The sequence below is a fragment of the Haliotis rubra genome, unplaced genomic scaffold, assembly GCF_003918875.1.
Source record: "Haliotis rubra isolate DU_JTF1 unplaced genomic scaffold, ASM391887v1 Scf1124, whole genome shotgun sequence".
Lineage (NCBI taxonomy): Eukaryota > Metazoa > Mollusca > Gastropoda > Lepetellida > Haliotidae > Haliotis > Haliotis rubra.
The window spans coordinates 110,649-136,114 of record NW_025765031.1 but is presented as its reverse complement, the minus strand read 5'-3'; the positions used below and the strand labels follow the sequence as shown (position 1 = coordinate 136,114).

Below are 25,466 nucleotides of genomic sequence, written 5' to 3'. Positions count from 1 at the left end.
TCACAATATGTCCACCTGCCTGTACCATATAGATCACATTATGTCCACCTGCCTGAACCATATGGATCACTTTATGTCGACCTGCCTGCACCATATAGATCACATTATGTCGACCTGCCTGCACCATATGGATCACATTATGTTGACCTGCCTGCACGATATGGATCACATTATGTCGACCTGCCTGTACCATATAGATCACATTATGTCCACCTGCCTGTACCATATGGATCACATTATGTCCATCTGCCTTTACCACATGGATCACAATATGTCTACCTGCCTGTACCATGTGGATCTCATCATTCCATCTGTCTGTACCAGCCTTTTTGATTGCCAACTTTTGCGAGCCCTATTTATTTGGCACAGTCACGTTTCAGCACCTTTGACTACGGCATTTTATGCTTACTATATATTTTGGTATTTCGGTGAGAAATTTTAGCTCAACATCTTCACAGAACAAGAGAGCGGAGAAGAAATGTAAATAAAATCGCCAAAATTATGTAACACAATTTTGAAATCTGTAATACAATCAGAACGTTATGTAAATATTTTACATAACATTTGACTACAAATAAACCCACTGTTTGTCTATTTTATTATGTGTGCAGTGACGTGGAACGTTTGTTAGATAACCAAACACACAGTGGGTGTCAATTATACAGGCACACATACATAAACAAGCACCATACTGGTTTTCCATTTTTGGGCAATATAATATGTTAGTGAGAAACATGACGATGTTATATAAAAGAAGTAGGCTACGCGCGATCACACGTTTCACACAGATGTCTGTTATGCAAGTTTCTATGTGGTTTTAACATTGATAAATGTTCTACAATTTAAAAACAGTGAGCAACATTGTCAACACTATTTAAAAAACAGAGTTATATAACAATTGGTATGGGAAAAATGTACAGAGCAGCACAATAGCTATGGGTGGTATCATCATCATCACCATCACCTTTGCAGCTGTGAAACTGTGTTGAGGGTGCCCCCCATCGTGATATTGCAGGAATATTGCTAAAAGCGGCATAAAGCCATACTCACTCACTCAAAGTCAAAGTATATGTTTAGTTAATAAACTCGTAAGGACAAGGCTGACTCAATACAATCTTTATTCGTAATATAGGATATTAGCCATCCAAATATAGTGAGTGGGGGGAGTGAATGAGTGAGTGGGTGAGTTAAGCTTTACGCCGCTTTTAGCAATATTCCAGCAATTCACACATACCCTTTGGCATGACGAAAGAACGCTTTAACCACTTGGCTATCCCACCGCCCGAGTGAATGAGTGAGTGAATTAACTTTAGCCATTAGACTGTGATACCGCCCCCTCCAAAAACTGACCGCCTCCGTGGTGTAGTGGTTAGAGTGTCCGCCCGGAGTGAGGAAGGTCGCGGGTTCGATCCCCGACCGCGTCATACCAAAAGACGTTAAAATATGGTACTTGTTGGTCCCTGCCTGGCGCTCGGCATTAATGGGTACAACAAGGACTGGTCGGCTCAGAGTCAGTATATGTCTGAGTGGGGTATTCATGCCTCACTGCGGCATGGTATCTCAGTGGGCTAGCACTATAAAACCAGCTTCAGTCTGGGCTAGTACAAGCATCCGCACATACACATACACACGCATGCACGTCGTCATATGAGCGGAATATTCTCTAGCGCGACGTTAAACACAATTTCACCTCACCTCACCTCCAAAACCTAGACCAAAGTGAGAACTATTTCTCCCTGACTTGGTCCGTTCTCACTCAAACAAACATTAACTAGGCATTGCAAATTGTCATGGAGTGTGTGCATTAATACCGACTATTTCCGTAGGTCTGTGATTTTCAGTCCGACACTGACGGCAATCGGTACGATTCCAACTAAAACAAACACATCTGTTATACTCAACACAGAAAGTAATGGGGCAAATCCGGCACAAGTGAAGGCATCAGGAAAATAAGCTGGATGAAACAGATGTGCATTGCGCTGTCTCTTCAATGAGTGAGAGAGTATGGTTTTACGCCGGTTTTAGCAATGTTCCAGCAACATCCCGGCGGGCCACGCCAGAAATAGTCTTCACACGTTGTACCCATGTGGGGAATCGAACTCGGGTCTTCGGCGTGACGAGCGAACGCTTTAACCACTAGGCTACCCCGCCGCCCGATCTCTTCAAAAAGCTGATGTGTTAACCTCAACGTGATGCACCTGCAGAATGTGACGAGGCACGCGCTGCACAAGAAACGTATTGTAATGGTCATGGTCAGATACGTTCCTTCTTATTCGTTTGGTATGGTGGGTAGCCTAGTGGTTAAAGCGTTCGCTCGTAACGCCGAAGGCCCGGGTTCGATTCTCCACATGGGTACAATGTGTGAAACCCATTTCTGTGTCCCCCTCCGTGATATTGCTGGAATATTGTTAAAAGCGGTGTAAATCTAACTCACTCACTCAGAACCCATTCGTATTCGTTACTTGATGAGTTGCAACACACACATTCTAAGCCTTGACGTATATCAACCTGGAAGAAGCTAAATGGATGACAGGCGCCATCTGTCAAATGAAGATATGGGTAGACATGGAACTTTCTAGCTGAGTACATTTGCCCTTCTCAGCAGTACATCTGTCTGCCCGTAACTGCCATTTATCAAAGTGGATTTACTGAAATCCCGGTGTAAGACTTCGTGTTATGTGAAGTATGTGTGTATTCTTATCAGCCGTCCATAACGTTACGGACAAATACAACAAGATAGTAGTAGTTGCGGGTGGGGTAGCCTAGTGGATAAAACGTTCGCTCGTCACGCCGAGTGAGTGAGCTTACCTCAACATCTAACAGGATTTATTCTAGTCTCCACCTCTAGCACTTTGTTGAAACCTACAAGATGCTTCAAGACACATAATCAGTTCGATCTGAGATTCGAACATCCGATCATATGTTATTGGACGGGCGCTTCCCAGAACATCAATCTGCCACCTGTTACACACACAGCAATACACAGTATAAAAGGTGAGGTGAGGTGAAATTGGGTTTAACGTCGTACTTAAGAATATTTCGCTCATATGACGACGTGCATGTGTGGGTATGTGTGGTGGCTTGTACTAGCCCAGACTTAAGCTGGTTTTATAGTGCTAGCCCACTGAGATACCATGCCGCAGCGAAGCATGAATACCCTACTCCGACACATTATACTGACTCCGAGCCGACCAGTCCTTGTTGTACCCATTAATGCCGAGCGCCAGGCAGTGACAAGTATCATAATTGTAGTCTTTTAATATGGCCGGGGATCGAACCCGCGACCTTCCGCTCTCCGGGCGGACGCTCTAACCACTACACCGCGGAGGCGGTGATGCGGTATAAAAGATGTCAACTTATGGCAGTCAGGTCTTACATAACGTGAATCAAGCCATCATCATCATCACCATCATCATCCAACTAACACGATAAATATATGTAGGACATATCACGCAAGTGCACAAGTTGAAAGTAAACACTATTCAATATAGATAGGCTATGAAATTGCAGCTTTGCAATTTCTTTTTAAACTAGACATCTAAAACCGGTTCAGCGCCTCAGCAACCATGAATGCGACAACGAGCTGGTTTGGAGAATGATTGACATACGCACAGGCGGGTCCGATTGGTTGAGTATTCAGCGCCATCCAATGGTAAACCTTGATTGGAATGTATATCTTCCCATGCCATGGGTTTGTAGCCACCAGTGTTATCGTGGTGTGAGTAAGTGGCATCTTTGAGATTTGATGTATCAGCGACATTGCGGCGTTTCCGCATCGACAGTTCGTCAGTTTCTTGGTGGAAATACACATCTCAGCAGTCTGCACGACTGAGTAGAGGTACTCGTTAATTAAGGTACGTGCTCGACACAAGCATTCTTAGCTCCTGATTCTTCTTTAGTGTTTTGAGCATTTGTGTTATATTTGTGTTATATTTGTGTTATATTTGTGTTATATTTGTGTTATAACCTAGAGGTTACAGCGTTCGTCGTCGTCGATTCCCCACATGGGTACAATATGTGAAATGCATTTCTGGTATCCCCCGCCCTGATATTGATGGAATATTGCTAAAGCAGCGTCAAACTACTACTACTACTACTACTACTACTACTACTACTACTACTACTACTACTACTACTACTACTACTACTACTACTACTGCTACTACTACTACTACTGATGCTACTTCTACTACTGCTGCTACTATTACTACCTCTACTACTCGGGGCGGTGGGGTAGCCTAATGGTTAAAGCGTTGGCTCGTCACGCCGAAGACCCAGGTTCGAATCCTCACATGGGCACAATGTGTGAAGCCCATTTCTGGTGTCCCCCGCCGTGATATTGCTGGTATATTGCTAAAAGCGGCGTAAAACCAAACTCAGTCAGTCTACTACTACTAATACTACGACTATTCCTACTACAACTACTACTACTTCTACTACTACGTCTAATTATAATATTGGGTCGGTGGGGTGGCCTAGTGGTTAAAGCGTTCGCTCATCACGCCGAAGACCCGGGTTATTCCCCACATGGGTACAATATGTGAAGCCCATTTCTGGTGTCTCCCGTCCTGATATTGCTGGAATATTTCTAAAAACGGTGTAAAACTAACTCACTCACTCTAAAAACAATAGTGCCCAGGTTCTCCACCGGGAGCACAGCCCTTCTAACACTCTGGATAATGCCGAAGGCTGCAGTGTTGGGGAGTCCACATATTCTCCGGAAAGTTCTTGGTGGATTCGACTAGGCAGTGTTTCCTGGGAGAAGTCCCATTCGCTATCTGGGCTGCGCGTGGAGGGGATAATGGCCCTGAGCTGGTGATGAGCTTTACCAGCCGGACTGTTCCAGGGTCACCCGAACCCTCTCTGCTTCATTTGTTCATCTAAATCTGTAAAACATAATAATAACGCATTAACAGATACTGTCCAACACTTTGTCAGCGGATGCCCGTCTTTGGCACAAACAGTAAACCTTAACTGACATGATGGCATGGCTCGTTGCTATTACCGTCTTCGTCATACCTGAAGCTTTGACTCCGAGGTCCATCCATGGTACGACCGTCTTCGTCATACCTGAAGCTTTGACTCCGAGGTCCATCCATGGTACGACCTTGCACCTGTCTAGGGCTTCATGGAAAGTCATGCCTTTAAAGTTCTATGGAATAGGCCTATAACAGCCTTAGAAGAATTCCAGCCCATAAACCTGATCGTGTCTTTTCTAATAAAGCCTATTAATTTATTTATGTTATTGTCCCTTTTCACAGCAGTGTGATAGACAAATTTGAGAAACAGCATGTTGAATATGTGGACCTCGACTTTGCAATTTCTCCAAAGTACACTGTCGTCCGACTCCCCATTGTTCTCGGTGCCCTTGGTTTAGTACCTCCTGATGTCTTGGCGCAGATCAGGAGAGTACCCGGGTTTTCTTCCTGGAGCAAAACCCTTTTGACACTCTGGGTAATGCAGAAGGCTGCAGTGTTGGGCAGTCTTCATGTTCTCCGGAAAGTTCATGGTGTGTTCGAGAAGTCCCATTCGCTGTCTTTGCTGCGTGTTGAAGGGCCCTGAGCTAAAGTTGAGCCTTACCAGCCTGATTGTGCCTCTCTGTTGCATTTTTCATCTTAATCTGTAAAACAGAAAAATAGTCAATTTATAAAGCACAATAATTCATGCCCAATGTGTGTTCTAACCATGCAATGTAGTTTAGTTGAAAAGACAGCCGGAAAACGGTGTTTGCAATAGTTAGATGTGGAGACGAAATTTGAAGAAATCGAAACTTGTCTAAGATGTAAGCCAAAGAGAGCCTGTTGTACTCTGAACCTGCATAAAAGCTAAGCAGAAGATAGCAGCCATAGTTCACGGACTTCAAAGATGGAACTTTCAACAGAATCCTGTTTTCCGACCTCAGTGATCATACTGGTTTCCATCCCGTAACACAGACATACATAGTGGTGCATCATCAGATAATAGCGGATAGATGCGACACAATATCTGACCCTGTTATCGTTTCGTAAGCTCATTTGGCCACGTGTTTAAAACAAAATTGAAATATCGTCTATCTGGGATTAACAAACGCAAATTGTTTATGGAATCACATATATAGTGGTATCTTTGTACCTTGAATGTACCCCCCAGTCCTTCTCCACCCCCACCCAGCCTTGTTGCAGAACGCTGTACCCTAACTGTGACTTAAGTGGTTTAATTAAAAATAATGTTTGTGTATTGAAGAACCACATGTTAAAATCATACGCTGAGAATTCAGTGTTATATGCTGAAAATTCGAGATATTACTTTTCTGTTTCAGTTCAATAACTAGGTTTACATGTACAAAACTATAAGGCACACGGTCTTATAATCCAGTCACGTAGCATAATAAAAAGTGATAGAAAATACGGAACCGCAACCGTGACAGAATGCTTCCAGTTCAAGGCCTTTGTATGAAAATAGATGTTTTTAGTAGCCGTGTTTGACAACTGTATCAGCGAGTGTAGTAAATCTTCACCATAAGAAAGACAGCTGGTAGAATAAACCTTTTGTTGGATGGATGGATTATTCCCGTGAGTGGATGCCGTCAGATAGCTAACCTGGGAAGCTGTTGGGATATATAACCTGGGAAGCTGTTGGGATATATCTCGGGTGGCTCCTGTCTCTCTCCATGTCATTGTTCTCAGGGAGGAGTGTGTGAGTGAGTATGGTTTTACGCCGCTTTTAGCAATATTGCAGCAATATTGAGGCTGGGGACAGCAAAAATGGGCTTCACACAGAGCCCATGTGGTTAATCGAACCTGGGCCTCATCGTGACGAGCGGTCGCTTTAACCCTTAGCTTGGCTACCCCACCGCCCGTCTCAGGGAGGAAATATTATAAGAATATAAGATACTTATCGATGACAGCTTCTTTATCATATTATGATTCGACGTTTCGGTGTAGGTTCTTAGTCGTCACAGGGGCGGAAGGGTAGCCTAGTGGCTAAAGCATTTGACCGCCACACCGAAGACCCGGGTTCGATTCCCCACATGGGTACAATATGTGAAGCCCATTTCTGGTGTCCCTCGACGTCATATTACGGGAATAATGCTAAAAGCGGCGTAAAACTAAGCTCACTCACTCACTCTTAGTAGTCACCGAATCAATGTTCTTATCGCTTTTCTATTTCGCCAGCCAGGGTTTCATTAATCTTTTGTATATAAAACCGTGCATAGTATAGTTACGATAATAACAACAATGAATCCCACAAAATACTTCCACTTTACTGTCTCATCAGCAAGTTTTATGTTTTTCGGAATAGATAATTGTTCGATCAGGTGTCTCATGGTAATGCTCTCCATTTGTATTGAAATTTCGTATGACCCACGTTTCACACAGACTGGATGAACGGTTCCCATGGTAAAATTTGGGAAACACTTGGGCTGAGAACTAACTGAAGAAGGCCTCCAAATTCTTCAATAATCCTTCCTTATGATCGCTTCTGCCTGGTGTGCAATCGGCTAAATTATCCAAAGATTTCATCAAGTGTGAGTTTTACCCATTTGCTTCTTCATGTAGAAAACATCATGCCGGTCAACCTGTCGGTGTGAGAGCGACCCCGTAATTTCTGAACATTCCACATGACTTGTTCTGTGTCATTGTAACACCTAATTATAAACTGTGCCCCTAAAGATCCCGTTAGAATTAGTCTTAGCAAAATGTGCTTGTCGTAGGTGGCGACTAACGGGATCGGGTGGTCAGGCTCGCTGACTTGGTTGACATATGTTTGGTCCATTTTCGTAGATCGATGCTCATTCTGCTGATCACTGGATATATGTTTGGTCCAGACTCGAACATCTGGAGACCGTCGACATATAGCTTGATTATTGCTGAATATTATAAAATAGCCAAACGCTTATAATTAAACTGCGTGTTAATGGCAAATGTAACGATAAAGCCCATACTCACTCAATTCGTTGTGTATTTAAAGCACGTGGGTGAAGGGATTTGAAACCTTGTGGGAGAATAACCTAGTGCAATAGCATGAAAATTTCATGACTGGGAAAGACGAAAATTATGAATTGCTTTGAGTGGCATTTTAGAAGTATGGACGTACAATGTTAAACAAACTTTATGGATAACAACTTCTTTTCGTGAGTGCGCCGTTTCGATACAGATTCTTTATACCGTTGTCAAGCAGGAAATTGTTATCCTTAAAGTTTGTTCAATATTGCACATGAAGAACCAATCACCTGCAAGACGACATGTTATGCTATGTTATACTGAGCCCTTTATTTCTTCTTAAAGACAATGGAACTTGTTACCGGACGAAAATAGCAATTACTAAACGCGTTTTAAAACATAAAGTCTTAATAAAGCTTCTACTTTGATGTTTATTTTGGAACTTTTGTCAGATCGCTTGCCTCAGGTGTGATGTAAGTTGAAGCAAGTTTGCCCGGCATCTATTGTCAACTGTCTCAGTTGTCAGCAGTGCAAAGATTCTGTCCACTACATTTTGTTTTCCCTTTACATCACAATAGCAGGCAGAACATGCATTATTATCTGTGGGCAAAACCCTGTAATCAACATAAATCTTAAGAAACGTAACTTAATTCTTCAATGAAGTGCCATATATAGTGCAGGGGCTTGTGTAATTTCGTGTTAATTTTTGGAACCAATACTAATTGTAATCACTGTTGTGTATGGATTCAGGAAAAACATGGTTCCATTTATTCTGTTTGCTATAAGTGTCATTGTTGGGTGATGGAATATGAGTTCCCAAAATTGCTTGCGACACCATTTCGAGAAAAACATGTTTTCATAAACCTATCACAACATAGTCATGTAGCATGTCAAAATGCAGCTTATGATGTATGACATAGAGATAACCACATAATATGCTCCTTGTTTCAATTTGGTGACATTAAGTGAATTACCCAAGCATCTTGATAATATCAATCCGATCCCCATGGATAGTTTGATTAATCAATTGGAAACTCTGGTATACTAAGTTGAAAGAGGGCAGAAAGGCTTACAAGAAAACAATTATAGTAGTGGGAATAGTAGGGGTTATTTTAGTTATAACAGGAACATTATGTACATTAAGTTTAAACCCTGGCTAGCCAAAATGTTCAAGCGAGCAAGAAACACCCGGGTTGCTCCAGACTTTGAGTATGTGCCTATCCTATCGGGAGGTGTGTGTCACTGCACCCTCCGTCCCTCCTCCTGACTCGTATGGTGCAGTGACAACACCTACAGCGGCCCCAGCTGTGAAGATCCTCTAGCCAAGCCTGGACACCAGCAGACTTGATCCACGCTAGCGGTCAAAATCGACCAACGAGTAGACGGACATTGTCTACTCAGTGTAAATAGACAGTGGTAAGACTGGAACTCGTTATTAACCAGTAGTGACGCCATGTGAAGACAAAACGCAAGTACAAGCAGAAGACTAGTCGACACAAGTAGAAGACTAGACGACACAAGTAATAAACGGACGAAATTTTCGAGGAAACGTTCTTAGTTACATTGGGGCGAATGTAACATAGTTGATGGCCGCCTCCCTCGGTTAGCCCCAGGTCAATCCATGGTCAGCCCCTGAGGGTGTCAACAAATCAATATGAAGTGGTCCACCACAATGGCAATGACACTTTAATGCTTGGACACTACCTGTGACCGGTGATAAAAATAATCCATGAGGAATTAACACTGACGTTTCTGACATCTGGTTGCACAGCCTTTGGGATACAGATGGATGAACCATTAATCTTGACCAAGGGGGTATATAAGGGAAGGCGGCCAGACAGAAAGCAGAGAGGAGACAGAGAGAGATCTGGACGGCAGCAGCAGAGGGAACGAGACAGCAGCAGAGACAGCAACAACACCAGCTGATCTCAGCAAACAGGCCAGGACTGTCCCAGCCGCCCGACTGCCAAGCCGCTGCTGATGTGACGAATTAAACAAGAATTAATCCATCTCTACCTCTTTGTGGTTCCTTACTTTGTTACAAATCTGCTGTCAATACAAACTGAATGTATTATTACATGAGTGACAAATTATATCGCAGTAAACAGATAACTACATATTATAAGTGGGGTATGCAAGTACAATGTATAATGTGCACTAATATATTTATTTTAACTTTTACATTGTTAAAGGTCACATACAACCAAAAAAACAAACATAACTAAAACACAATTATCACTTATTCATGACATATAATATACATTGCTGATTATGAAAAAACTAATAAACAAAATTATAAGCGTACAATCGCAAACCAAAAGTGTCATATTGTGAACTTAGGTTTACTTCCCTCGAAACGAATCACCAGGCATACCGAACCCAGGCAGAGCGGTTGGGTGTGCACTCAAGTGTAACGAAGTCTTTCATTGGCTGGTTTAACTGCCGAAACCCTCAGGGCTCTTTGTGTGTTTTGGCATCCCGGTTCAAGCCGCGCGAACGTATTCAATGAGCATGCGCTGTTGAAACCACTTTTCACCCCAGCTGGGGTGAATTTAGTCATTCGTTTGAACTCCGATTTCGCGGGTTTTTTTTCATCGCGTTATTTTTCAACTTTATAAGTTGAATTTGCATTTTTGATCATTTGTTACCGTAAGTCCATATCAGAATCTGCTAAGCGGTGTTTTACGTTGCATATGACCTTTAAGTAACATGCATAGTCAATCAATCCGTCATTAACCTGCAAGAACAAAATATGCTGTTGAAATACAAGCTTCGACATTATTTGTCATACAAACACAAGTATGAATTCTTTGGTTTTCCTATTTTGGAAACTAGAGAGAACATGCCTCCGCCTTGCACAGCAATTTCCTTTCACTGTTACATATTTAAAGTACTACTGTGTACTTGTACTTTAATGTACTTTCACCAAACCGTACGCAGATAGCTCTTGTATCATACCTAACATAACCACCAAGATTCATTCAAATCCATCCATAACTTTTTTAGTCATTATTCATATTCTACATTTATTTAACATAGCAATTATTTTCGAAGTACCTCTGTGTACATGTACTTTAACATACACTCTTCAAAACAAAAAAGAAACGCAAAACAAAATTTGAAAAAAAGAAAGTTGGTACGCAAATGTCACATTAAGCATGTTTTGAGGGTTGAATATTGTTGTTGGTATGGTTTAGAAGAACATGCGTCAACGAATGCAACCATAAACGATTTTGAATGGCTTTATCGATCATGATTGTCATGATGAGCTTGACTGGCACGGGACACAACCAAAAGCCGCAATAATTCCTTTTCGCGTGCAAACTATAACTATGAAAGACCCAAATGCATCTCGCAAATTCATCCAAGACCCTTGCAAATATTGGATGAGAAAATGGGACGTCTCAACGGTGCCAACCGAAATATTGCCATTGGACGATGACAAGCTGGCGAATCCAACAGTGACGTGGCGAGGACCTTCAGCATTCATCCCAGCACAATAACTCGTTTGTGGGATCGTTTTGTGCATTCCATTCCATCCAAGACCAGGAAGACCGTGAGTCACCGGGTAACGCACATACGTGACTGCCATCATTCCGCCCGGGACACAGCACAAAAACGGTTTGGAGCCCGGAGAATGTCCGACCAGACAATCAGGAACCGTCTCCGAGAGGTAGGTATGCGTGCCAGACGTCCGCAAGTTGCCCCTCTCTGACACGATTACATCAACGTCCGTGAGTCAGGTGGTGTAACGCGGGTGCAGCCACGGATCCTTAGAAACTGGAGGCACATATGGTTCAATGATGAATCGTGGTATCCCCTCAAGCGACGTGACAGAAGACAACGTGTCTACAGACCACGCAATGAACGTTTTGCATCCAACTGCATCAGGCAGGTGAAGATGGTGTGATGATGTGGGGAGCCATTTCATACACCTGCAGATCGGAATTGGTGCTCATCCAAGGCAATCTTACGGCCGCGGGATATACCGACCAGATTCTCTGTCCTCACGTGCCTCGTCTTGTCGACCGCCACAGGGAGCTGTACCACCAGGACAACGCCAGACCTGACACAGCATGTGCTACAGTGGACTACCTGGACAATAACAACATCAATGTCCTCCCCTGGCCCTCCAGATCCCCGGATCTAAAACCAATTGATTACATGTGGGATCAGATAGATAAATGTGTACGTCAACGTACGTCATTGAGGCTTTAACAGTTCAACATACTGCAGGAGGAATGGAATATTCCACAACGAAAAATCCAACAACTGATTCAATCTGTGTCAAGGAGGTGTCGTGCAATTCTAGCAGTAAGAGGTGGCCATACAAGGCAGTAACGCCAACGTCAGCTCGTGGACAGCAGTAATGACTATGATGACTGTCATTCTTGTGAAATGTGCACAAGATACCGATGTATTGCTAGATCATTTCAATGCTGTACCGTTTATTATTTTGTTGATTTACATAATTGAATAAGACCAATTTTTGTTTTCAATATTTTGCTTTTGAGTTTCTTTTCTTGAAGAGTGTACATTTTCAACATCTAATTGATTTGTCCTGGGGACATACCCAAGAGAACCAGAAAGTTTCATTTAAATCCATCTAGTAGTATTTGAGTAAAGATGCTAACACATAAATACTCACACACACAAACAGCGTTGAATGCATACCCTCTGCAACAAACCTTCGGCTTTGGCAGAAGCACTTATGATCATAGTGATTATTATGTATACATATATTATTGAGATTCATGATATATAATGGCAGTTGTAAAACACCGATCACAAGGTACATTTTGACATACTACATGCTTATGTTGTGCTAGGTTTATAAAAATATGTTTTTCTCACATTGGTGTTGCAGCTCGATTATGGGTACAGATGTTCAGTTACCCCCAAAATGACGCTTATAATCATCAGAAAAAATGGAACCATGTTTTTTTCTGAATCCATCTGCAATACTGATCACAATTATCAGTGGTTCCAAAAATTAACATGCACTTCCCACGGGAAGCATTTTTGCTACATAAGGCCCTGCACTAATATTTGACCTGTTACTATTTCTGTCCAGTACTGACTGACCGCATCACTCCTTCACTGGCATTCAGCTTGTTTAGCGTTTTATGTGTTGATACATTCAACTGACTGACTGACTGAGTTTGGTTTTACGCCGCTTTTAGCAATATTCCAGCAACATCACGGCGGGGGACACCAGAAATGGGCTTCACACATTGTACCCATGTGGGGATTCGAACCCGGGTCTTCGGCGTGACGAGCCAACGCTTTAACCACTAGGCTACCCGGCCGCCCCTGATACATTCAAATGTGCCAACAAAACGTAAGTGGTGACAAGTTATGCCAGTCCCCACGTGGTCGTGGTTCGAATCTCTACATGAGTACAATGTGTGAAGCCCGTGACTGGTCTCACCCGGCGTGATATTGCTGGAATATTGCTAAACCTGCGTAATATTAAACTCCCTCACTACTAATTAACAGTCAGTGTTTATAAAAACACTGGCTTCTATATGCCTATTGCTAATCACCAACCTGCGTACAGTGATTAGCCATAAGTGAGTCATCATTAGTGAAATTTCCAGAGACTTACATGTTAATTAACTGTTGCAAGAATGACTTTCATAAACTGAGTCATTTTAGTTTGATATTTTCCAAACATCTTGGAAATCATCTTCAGCTACGTGTACATAATTTTTCTTTCATCTTTCCGTTGATTAGTTATCGAATGAAACCTGATTAAGCACCATAAGTACAACTTAATTTTAATCTATCCCATAGACAGCCATGTTAAACCTGATTGGTATGTCTAATATATGTTGTTTAAATAGTTACAGTTTTCTTTATAACCATCGGAAAATTGAATGGAAATCATGTGTATGTAGCTGAGATGATTTCCCAGCTGGTAGATAAGTATTGAAAACAATTCGAGCGAAACTAAATTTATGAAAACTATTCGTGCAAGTTTTAATTAGCATGCAAGTCTGTGGGAATTTCACTTATGGTGACTCACTTATGGTCATCTACTGTAGGTAAATGTTCGCTTCCCGTCGCGGGGCGGTGGGGTAGCCTAATGGTTAAAGCGTTGGCTCGTCACGTCGAAGACCCGGGTTCGAATCCCCACATAGGTACAATGTGTGAAGCCCATTTCTGGTGTCCCCCGCCGTGATGTTGCTGGAATATTGCTAAAAGCGGCGTAAAACCAAACTCAGTCAGTCAGTCGCTTCCCGTGCCAGTGTCCCTCCTATCCGATCTCAGATCTTGTTTTGTTCTTAATGAACGTATATGCCAGGTCCCTGCATTCAGGGGTTCATTCACCTGTTGGTGGAGTAAGCATACATTCCACAGCGTTGTGTTCCTCATCATAAAAAAACAACTTGACATCAATCCTAGTTGAGACATCCGGGTCATATGTGTAAGTTCGTAAGGGTTCGGCAAAATGGATGGGATTGTCATGACACTTTTTAACCTTTTTCTTAAAAGATCTAGCGTAGATGGAGTAACATGTTATCACGCCTTTCGGTCTGTCAACATTAATCATTCAAGGCTGATGAGGCTATAGGCCTATAGTATATTATCTCAGCTGTGCTACTAATTTATTTCAATGTTACATTTCTCAAATTCATTGCATTTAAGATGTCCTTACATGCATTCCTAATAGTACTGGCACACTGTTATGGCATAACACTTTTTACCAAATATGTTTCACCATTTTTATTGTGATTGAAAGATACATTATTGCATTTTTCTAATACCACTGTAAGTTGAAGTGAGTGGGTGAGTCTAGTTTTACGCCGCTTTTAGCAATATTCCAGCAATATCACGGCGGGGCACACCAGAATTGGGCTTCACATATTGTATCCCTGTGGGGAATCGAACCAAGGTCTTCGGCGTGACGAGCCATCGTTTTACCCACAAGGCTACCTCACCGCCCATATTAATTGAATGTACATATAGGGAGAGATATTCGTCTTCAGCTGAGCCATACTCCTTAGACACTATGTTCCCTGAAGGCATCTACACGTCTGACGCTTCATTCCAAAGCACATGTTAGTTACAACGAAGTAGTGAAGTCGTGAGAGAGTTGTTCGAAACTGTCCTTAATCGACTTTTATGGGCAATATTCAACGGGAAAACTAGGATTTACTATATACTAGGATTTACTATATACTAGGATGTACTTTATACTAGGATTTACTATATACTAGGATTTACTATATACCAGGCTTTACTTTATACTAGGATTTACTATATACCAAGCTTTACTATATACTAGGATTTACTATATATTAGGATTTACTTTATACTAGGATTTACTATATACTAGGATTTACTTTATACTAGGATTTACTATATACTAGGATTTACTATATACTAGGATTAACTATATACTCTTCACAAAAGTAGGGGAACATCTTCAAAGTATCCGGAGTTAATCTCGGGATAATCTTTTTCCAGAACATTGCTTTAGTGAATGTTGTATAAAGTGGAAGTTAAAAGATTAAATATTGAATAGACTAAAATATTTGTATTTGATGCATAAGAATCGGAAATATAACACTGCCATTACATCTCCAAGAGAACAAGGCCTGAATGCAATGTTTTGCTTGCTAGCTAAAGCAACAAATGTAGACTTACCACTTACTATTATTATATACGTGTGAGGTATGGGGCCCTAGTAAGTTTGAAAGTTAGCTTTAGTTCATAGGTTATTTATTAAAAAGGTTTTTCATTTACGTAAACATACCTCGGCTTACATGTATTAATACGGCGAGACGGGACGCCAGCCTTTGTGTTACTCAGTATGATTATTTAAAAAAGAGTCTTATCCTATTGGTGAAAAAAATTAAAGAATGAAAACCAAAATAAACTTACATGTAAAATGTGCGCTGAATTAGTAGCAGTTAACAATTGTACTGATACCAGCCAGCTTGGCCACATTATGTTAAAACTACTTTAGATGATTGTGGTTTGTCATGTATCTGGTATAATACTATAATCCAAATTGTATTACTAAGAATTGGCTCCTCTGTAAAGTTACGGAAAGAAATTACACAATTATTTATGAGCTAAGTAAATATATTTAATGTATCTATGAAAACGTCGCGATTTTAGCCTTCCCGGTCATGAACCTCCTTGATAGCATCCGTCAGGTAGTCCCATTTCTGGTGAAGACAATATATCGTGATCCAGAAAGTATTCGTCACGCCTGAGTGAACACCATCTCGAGCCAAAGGCACCAAAGCACGTTCTCTTTTGGCTAGTGGGTGGTAAGGTAGCAAAGAGGTTCACAGAAACAACAAAACCATATCCACAAGCATGCGAAATCTCTGTTGAAGGCAGATTCGATTGTTCAATTCCGATTATATCATGAGGATGCGTTTGTGTGACGCCTTATTCAGCAGTATTGCAGCTTTAAACGCGGTCTGTAATCAATCAAGTCTGGACAAGACAATCCAGTGATTGTGGTACGATGACAGAACATGTGTTTACGAATCACTGTCACGGAGTGATGATACCAGGTGTTTTCGAAACGATGAGCGTATCCTGCCCCGACGGTGGCGCCCGTCATTAACATATGCAAAGTCTAGCCAGTTGTTCACCTGAGCCAGTTCGGGAACGTATGGAATAAGTCAAAATAAGGAATTGCATCGGACATCATTTTTGTCACTAATGCATCACATGTTGAAATGTGCTGCACGTATCTACCATAAAACCTTTTGAAAGCTTTACTCAGGCCTTGCATGTTGTCACAACTTCTGAGTAGGAGACGTAAGACGCTTTTTGAAGTTATGGTGAAAAAGCATGCTCGAATGTACCTCAAAACGTGTGAAATGTAAGCTGCTGGAATATTGCCCGACGTGAATTTAAGTTGACGACTGGAAAGTAGAAAGTGGAGTATGTTTGTGATACAGCCTTGTGGAGACGTCATTTTTGTTGCTCTTAATCCAAGGCGTTCGCTTATCACGCTGAAGACCCGGGTTCGATTCCTCAAATATGTACAGTAAGTGATGTCGATGTCTTGTGTTAGCCACTGTGATATTACTGGAATATTGCTTTAAGCGGCACCAACCAAAACTCACTCACTAGGACTGGCTAGGGTCTTACTTATTATTTGAAGCTTCCTCAATATTTTTCATTTTCTTAAGCGAAACGATATAAGGCTTAATGTCAGGTAAGGTTTACAAGGCAACATGATGAGATGTTACATATGTTATATTTGGGATTACCCTTTCTCAGTAAATTACAGATTCTAGTACTTTAGTTAGGTTGAGTCCTATCCTGGCTTCGAACACACTTTTTTGGGCCGTGCAAGTCTAGCCACACAAAGTAGGTGGTCTAGACTTCCATTTTTGTGGAAGCTACAGTGACTGAAAAGGGTAGATGGCTGACTTTGTGTGCTGGCGATTTGGTGCCTGGCTCTGAGAGTGTAAGGTCGAATTCCGGATGGGACTGAACAAGTACGTGAATGCGTAATCCCAAATATATATATGTGTTACATTTGACCACTTTTCAAATGTAATTGTGTATTCATATCTGACATCTTGTACTCATTTGACCAACTTCAGGAAAATGTCAGCTATTTAATGTAAATTGTCATCATGATGCCTGTTCTTAAGTCTCTTCACTGGCTACCAATCAGAGCCAGAATTGAATTCAAGGTCCTGAGTCTTGCCTACCAGTGTTACCATCTTACGGCTCCAGACTACCTTGTTGAGCTAGTCCCCAAGCACAATCCTTCCAGAATGTTAAGATCGGCAGATAGACACCGTCTCACCATTCCCAGACAGAAACTCCGGGCATTCGGGTTTCGCTGCTTCAGCTATGGTGCTCCACAGTTGTGGAATCAACTCCCGACTGAACTCAAAATGTCTCCCTCCATTGAATTCAGCGCATTATAAATACACATATTGTTGATGGTTAGGTAACAGAGTAACGTGATTATTTGACGCAGAAAAGGTGATGTCTAGTTTAACTAGCCCAACCAGCCCAAATCTTATCATGTACGATCGCACTCCCTCGTGTTTACGCACCACTGATAATGGAAGGTTCTTTTTATTCGTCACAATCTACTTAGCACTGGATACACCTTCAGCCTTCGGCAATACAGCATTTGGTCTGGCGTCTGCACAACACATCAGACAAATTTTCGTTTCGTTTTTTCGTTTTACCCCACACAAGGATAATTGGGTAGACTATTCTTTGTATTTCACAGTACCTTGCCATTGGCCCTGTACATTCTGATAGTTCAGATGTTTCGATCACGAAGTATACTTTGTGTGCTCAACATTACCTGTTGTAGCTTCCGTGGGCGGTGGGGTAGCCTAGTGGTTAAAGCCGAAGACCCGGGTTCGATTCCCCACATGGGCACAATGTGTGAAGCCCATTTCTGGTGTCCCTCGCTGTGATATTGCTGGAATATTGCTAAAAGCGGCGTAAAACTAAACTCAGTCAGTCAGTCAGTGTTGTAGCTTCCCGTTTATATTGAGCTACCTTATTACCTTGTCTATTACCTATTTACTTACTGGAACGTAATACATTTTTTTTAATTATTGAATTGAAGTAATCACTAAGGTGCAGATCAATATAGCATCCAGTTTATATTAAGCAACCTTATTACCCGGGGGCTATTACCTGTTTCCCTTAATTTCATCTTTCATAATTGGCATTGAATATAAATTATTGAATTATTGATTTATAGTTATACCTAAGGTGCAGATCCATGACGAATAGAAGTACCACAAAGCAGTGTGATAGTAGTTATGTTCTCATCAATGACAAGCAATCATTAACTATCTCATTGATAGCACGCCTCTTCTCTGAATGTTTTACTGTATTCAGTATAGAAAGACCTGAAGTTATTGCATGTTTCTATGTCGTCTTAGTTCTTTGTTTATTTGAGAATATTTCATTTAATGGAGTCCGAGTCAGCATCAGTTAAGGTAGCGAAAACAAAACGCATCGCGCTTTCCCAACGAATTGTTAAAGCGATTTTGAAATAGTCACGAAGTATATACTTACTTGTCCAACGCTGTTGTCTCATAGCTCAGTTTGAAAAGCATCCTCATCTTTCCATCATGAACTGCGGAATGAGACCGACTTATTAGTTTACTTAATGTTAAGCGGCCTTCACACAGCAAACTAAAGTTTGACAACACATGTTGTTGAAATTTTTAAAGTTGTCAAACTCGCGTTTTCACCTGTCAAACACATGTTGTCAAACTTTCATGTCATTTTGAGCGCCATGTCTCTATCGGTGCGGTCACATGACAATTTCGTTGAATGCGATTGGTTGTTTCTGAACAACACGAGGGTGACAACACTTCACACGACAAACTCGACTTTGACACCACCGAAAGTTTGATGGAAAATTTGGCGAGAATAGAGACCGATTCTGTTTCTCGACAACACTTTGACAACTCTGAAATTGGTGTTGGTGGCGAGTTGTTGGAATATTTACGCTCTCAAACTCAACATGTGTTGTCAAACTTTAGTTTGCCGCGTGAAGGCCGCTTTACAGCGATAGAGACAGTCGGGTATTGTGTGGTTTCACCTATATCTTGAAAACATATTGTTTGCCGACAACAAGCCTTTTACTTAAAATCTTTTGAAGCTATGTAAGACTCATCTGCCCAGCATATATATTTAAACATATATATGAAACATCGTCTCGACAGTTCATTGTGCTTGAATTTTGTGATTATGTGTTGTATGATACTATGGTGTTCGGTAATAATGCTGGCGTGGTGGTTAGTCACCATGATAGCATGCTGTTTGGTCACCATGATGGCGTGGTGTTTGGTCACCATGATGGCGTGGTGTTTGGTCACCATGATGGCATGGTGCTTGGTCACCATGATGGCGTGGTGTTTGGTCTTCATTATGGCGTGGTGTTTGGTCACCATAATGGTGTGGTGTTTGGTCACCATAATGGTGTGGTGTTTGGTCACCATGATAGCATGCTGTTTGGTCACCATGATGGTGTGGTGTTTTGTCACCATAATGGCGTGGTGTTTGGTCACAATTGTGGCATGCTGTTTGGTCACCATGATGGTGTGGTGTTTGGTCACCATGATGGCGTGGTGTTTGGTTACCATAATGGTGTGGTGTTTGGTCACCATGATGGCGTGGTGTTTGGTCACCATGATGGCGTGGTGTTTGGTCACCATGATGGCGTGGTGTTTGGTCACCATAATGGTGTGGTGTTTGGTCACCATAATGGCGTGGTGTTTGGTCGGCGTAATGGTGTGGTGTTTGGCCACCATGATGGCGTGGTGTTTGGTCACCATGATGGCGTGGTGTTTGGTCACCATAATGGTGTGGTGTTTGGTCACCATGATGGTGTGGTGTTTGGTCACCATGATGGCATGCTGTTTGGTCACCATGATGGCGTGGTGTTTTGTCACCATAATGGCGTGGTGTTTGGTCACAATTGTGGCATGCTGTTTGGTCACCATGATGGTGTGGTGTTTGGTCACCATGATGGCGTGGTGTTTGGTTACCATAATGGTGTGGTGTTTGGTCACCATGATGGCGTGGTGTTTGGTCACCATGATGGCGTGGTGTTTGGTCACCATGATGGCGTGGTGTTTGGTCACCATAATGGTGTGGTGTTTGGTCACCATAATGGCGTGGTGTTTGGTCGGCGTAATGGTGTGGTGTTTGGCCACCATGATGGCGTGGAGTTTGGTCACCATGATGGCGTGGTGTTTGGTCACCATAATGGTGTGGTGTTTGGTCACCATGATGGTGTGGTGTTTGGTCACCATGATGGCATGCTGTTTGGTCACCATGATGGCGTGGTGTTTGGTTACCATAATGGTGTGGTGTTTGGTCACCATGATGGCGTGGTGTTTGGTCACCATGATGGCGTGGTGTTTGGTCACATGATGGCGTGGTGTTTGGTCACCATAATGGTGTGGTGTTTGGTCACCATAATGGCGTGGTGTTTGGTCACCATTATGGCATGGTGTTTGGTCACCATTGTGGCATGGTTTTTGGTCACATGATGGTGTGGTGTTTGGTCACCATTATGGCGTGGTGTTTGGTCACCATTGTGGCATGTTGTTTGGTCACCATGATGGTGGCATGGTGTTTGGTCATCATAATGGTGTGGTGTTTGGTCACCATAATGGTGTGGTGTTTGGTCACCATAATGGTGTGGTGTTTGGTCACCATGATGGCGTGGTGTTTGGTCACCATTGTGGCATGTTGTTTGGTCATCATTGTGGCATGTTGTTTAGTCACCATGATGACATGTTGTTTGGTCACCATGATTGCATGTTGTTTGGTCACCATGATGGGGTTCTGTTTGGACACCACGATGGCGTGTTGTTTGGACACCATGAAAGCATGGCGTTTTGTCAACTTGATGGCATATTGTTTGAACACCATGGTGGAATCTTGTTTGGTCAGCATGGTAGCGTGTTTGGTATCCATGGTGGCATGTTGTTTGGTAACCATGATGGCATGTTGTTTGGTGAACATGTGAACATGTTGCTCGGACACCAGATGGCGTGTTGGACACCATGATGACACACATAACTTCAACATCCACTTTCATATTCAGCTAATAATTTATGATAATAACTAAGAAACCATGATAGCATGTTGTTTGATCAAACCAGCATCAAACCAACCACATACAGCTGAATATGTTAGAACATCCCGTTCAGTGGGGGTTCGGACTGAAAAACAAAACCTATTCTTGTCGTGCAAAAATTGACAGAGTGGATTGGGTAGTCTGGTTCGGTTAGTCGCGTGTAAGCGTCCACCGTTAGAGTTGGACGTTGCTCCAATAAAAGATCACTGGTTTGTCTGGTCCACTGCAATACAGGTGGAATGAGGTTAAGAATGAACGCTTAACATCGAACAAATCATTAAAATGAATCTTTGTCTACTTTCAGGATGTCAACCGTTGCTGTTCTTCAGATGTATGTGGGCGACATTTGCAAGTATGTCCGTGAAATATCTACCCTTGGATATGCCGGAGTTGTCTTCTTGGCATCCGCGTCAATACTGACATTTCTACACAGGTTAATGTATGGGACCAAATCTCCCCCTGGTCCCTGGGGACTACCTATTGTAGGCCATCTGCCTTTTCTCGGTAAAACACCATATCAGACTTTTATGAAGATGAGAAAGATCTATGGAGATCTCATCAAATTACAGTTTGGAGCATGGCCAACAGTAGTGATTCACGGGAAGCTCATCAAGGAGGCACTTTGTACCAAGGGTGATGCTTTTTCTGGTCGACCACAGTTCTTCTCGTCAGTTTCCGTTCAAAATGGCAAAAGTTTATCTTTTGGAAAATTCGACATGTCCTGGAAACTGCATAGGCGTATAGCAAATAAATCCTTCCAAGAATTTGCAAACGCAAGAAAGAATCCTGTTGAAGAAATTATATGCGAGGAGGTCAGTAATATTTTGGAGGAGTTCGAAGGATACAACGGCCAGGCCTTTGATCCACACGATCACATTTACATTGCAATGGGCAGTGTGATATATCAGATATGTTACGGAAGGAAAGGCAACGTCAGAGCAGACAAGGACTTTTGCGAGTACATTCTACACACTCAAGACTTCTCTACATTTGTTACTGCTGGGAATCCAGTTGATATTTTCCCATGGTTGAGGCACTTTATGAAGAAGAGAGTAAAGCAGTTTAAAGATCTTCTATCCAAGGGACATCTCATCCGCAGAAAGAGAATTCGGGACCACCTGGAAACATTCTCCTCTGATAATCTCCGGGATGTCACAGACAGTCTTATCAATGAGTCAAAACAGCTTACAGAAACGGACAAGGCAAATGGTATGAGTGAAGAACGGCTTCAGGACACGATCGGAGATCTGTTTGCTGCTGGGTTCGATACAGTGGCTACTACGACTATGTGGACAATGCTTCTACTTGCAAAGACACCACGAGTCCAAAAGAAAATTCAGGAGGAAATTGACAATGTCGTAGGTATGTCCAGACGCCCAACATTGGCTGATAGACGTAACATGGTGTACACCGAAGCAACCATTCATGAGATTCTGAGAATCATCAACCTCACACCATTGTCCACACCCCACGCAACGACTGAGGATGTCGAACTGGCTGGTTACACCATCAAGAAGGATACTCTTGTGTTTCTCAATCTATTTTCATTGAGTCATGATCCGGAGGTCTGGGGGGACCCTGAAGTATTCCGACCAGAGCGTTTCCTGAAGGAGGATGGTCAGATCGACACTCGTCTCCTGGACACGTACCTTCCTTTCTCAGCAGGACGTCGACGATGCTTGGGGGAATTCCTAGCAAGGATAGAGCTCTTCCTAATCATTTCAGGTTTCCTTCAGAGATGTACCTTTGTCAAGCCTAAAGATGTGAAAGAGTACACCATGGATTGTACCTATGGGTTGAACCAGAAACCTTTTCCTTACACAGTAGAGGTCCAATTTAGGATGTAAAATACCTTTCTAGCGAATATAGCAGTCTTACTGATCATGGAGGTTTTGTCCAAAAATTTCACTCAAGCCTGAGTCATGTCCACAATAACGTCATCGAGTTGATCCAGATTCATCGTCGTCACACGTCGAGTTCCAGTCCTGTACATAGGTGTGTCAAAGTAATCATTAGTATCTGTTATCATATCGAGTTAGCTTGACATCCTCGCTTATCGAATTGTCTTTAAAGGTGCAATGTCATACCACATTTCTCTAAAAATACATAATGCATTTCTCTTAATAATGCTAACTATCAGCCCTCAGGCAAGCTACCATATAATTTATTAACACAAATATTTCGTTCACTATTAAATAAAAAAGTTCGAATGAATTAATGCAACATTGCATTAATCGACTCTCGCGCCCTCTGCCGGACGAACACTATTTCAAGCGAAACCCATGGAGTTATGTCCTTTGGAGCGCTCTTTACGAATATCCTACGCATAACATAACCAGTTCGGCAAACACCGACAACACCGCGTGCGACAGTTTTTGATGTACGGAGAAATCGTTTACATTCCATATATGGCAAGTGTTTTCTGTTTGGAAGCTGTTTGCCTCGAAGTTTCAATTATCGATTTCAGGCAAGTCGTAAGAGATAATAAGTCTTTTATTGCATCAATAGGAAGCTAAAGTGAGGGCATATGCCCCAATATCTATAATATAGGCCAAACTATTGTCGAAAAAACGTGAAATTGTGCCTTTATTAATCATTATATCAAATCTAGTTCTGTATCTATTATGTGCTCTTATTATTTTGTTTTGTCCAAAGTTTCAATAAAATGTAATAACATTGTTTGACAGGCCTTCTTTGTGAGCACCAAACATGATGAAACCTTAGGCCTGCAGAACCTTTGGTGTTCTTCACATCCTAATCTGACACATTTTAAAGAGACCGAAATAATGTTAAAGTCCAAATTACTTGCTCATGGTAAAATAGCCATCTGCCCCTTTTCTGTTGCCACTTTCATGCAAACATAAAATGTAATGCATACACGAAAGACACACTTTAGTGTGGACATGTTCCATCTTAGCTTTGATCATCCTTTAACAGGTATGGACTGTTTGTTTGTGGATTTGGTTTAACGCCACACTCAGCAATATTCCAGGTATAATGGAATCTGGACCTTTTAATCCAGTGATCAGCATCGACCTGTGCAATTGGGAACCGATGACATATGTGTCAACCAAGTCAGCGAACCTGACCACCCGATCCCGTTAGTCGCCTCTTACGTCATGCATTGGATGCTGAATACAAATTCTAACCCGGATCTTCACGAGTTAAACTGTTGAGATATATATGCAGCTGAAGCGACACAGACAGATCCATACACCAAAGCCACACTATATTGGAAACGAACTGCCACAACAGTTCATTGAGGGAAATGAAATGGGACGTATCTGCTCACCCAGCATCACAACCTATAACCATTATTACCTATATTATCGAAGCACATACCAAGAAAAATGGGACAAAAGAGAAAAGTAATTTCATTACAGTTCAGTTCATTACACGAGTCATCTTCACAAGAGCGACTAATTGTGTTTCCATATTCATCGGGCTAGCTGATGAGGGACTAGAACACAAAAACAAAGGACAGGTTACACAATGGAATCGCATCACGAATATATCACTGATGCGTCATGTTGTAACCCTGCTCAAGCAGCTGTTGACCCAACGTCGGATGACGTTCGGTTCGTCGTGGTAAGTCGAGCATGCTTTGACAGTGTCCTCGGATGGCAGTTGCGTTCAACGTTGACAATCTGACCTGAACTTAGAAGATAGACATGTACCTGCCCCTGTTCTCACCAAGGCTTGTAACAATAGCCCCATTGATTTTTTCATGCGGGATTATGGTATGCAAAGATGCAAATTCGCATGTTTTGTCCGAACTGCACTCGGCGTTCTGCAGATTGCAGACAAATTTTAGTGGCAAATCCTTTGAGTATCTGAGTATTCACTTGGTTTTAATTCTGATTATTTAAAACAATTTCTGTTAAATTAGGGGAAATCTTTTTTTGGATAGTTTTAATGTTTACTGG

The 25,466-nt window shown here is 42.0% G+C and overlaps 1 protein-coding gene and 2 long non-coding RNA genes across 3 annotated transcripts; 2 read left to right on the top strand and 1 right to left on the bottom strand.

The window, feature by feature from the left end:
- Window positions 1-373: 373 nt before the first annotated feature.
- LOC124290445 lies at window positions 374-19,404 on the bottom strand. Its single transcript, XR_006901931.1, has 4 exons — window positions 19,281-19,404; window positions 11,366-11,368; window positions 8,103-8,107; window positions 374-383 (listed from the first exon to the last, which is right to left on the bottom strand). It is a non-coding gene; the product is annotated as an uncharacterized LOC124290445 (long non-coding RNA).
- On the top strand, window positions 3,691-23,888 carry LOC124290438 (cytochrome P450 1A1-like). The gene is made up of 2 exons (XM_046727144.1): window positions 3,691-3,854; window positions 21,845-23,888. Exon 2 carries the CDS (start codon window positions 21,846-21,848, stop codon window positions 23,385-23,387), a length of 1,542 nt encoding a protein of 513 aa, XP_046583100.1. The 5' UTR covers window positions 3,691-3,854; window position 21,845; the 3' UTR covers window positions 23,388-23,888.
- On the top strand, window positions 9,206-25,009 carry LOC124290453. The gene is made up of 3 exons (XR_006901932.1): window positions 9,206-9,442; window positions 17,207-17,211; window positions 24,998-25,009. It is a non-coding gene; the product is annotated as an uncharacterized LOC124290453 (long non-coding RNA).
- The last annotated feature ends 457 nt before the right edge of the window (window positions 25,010-25,466 follow it).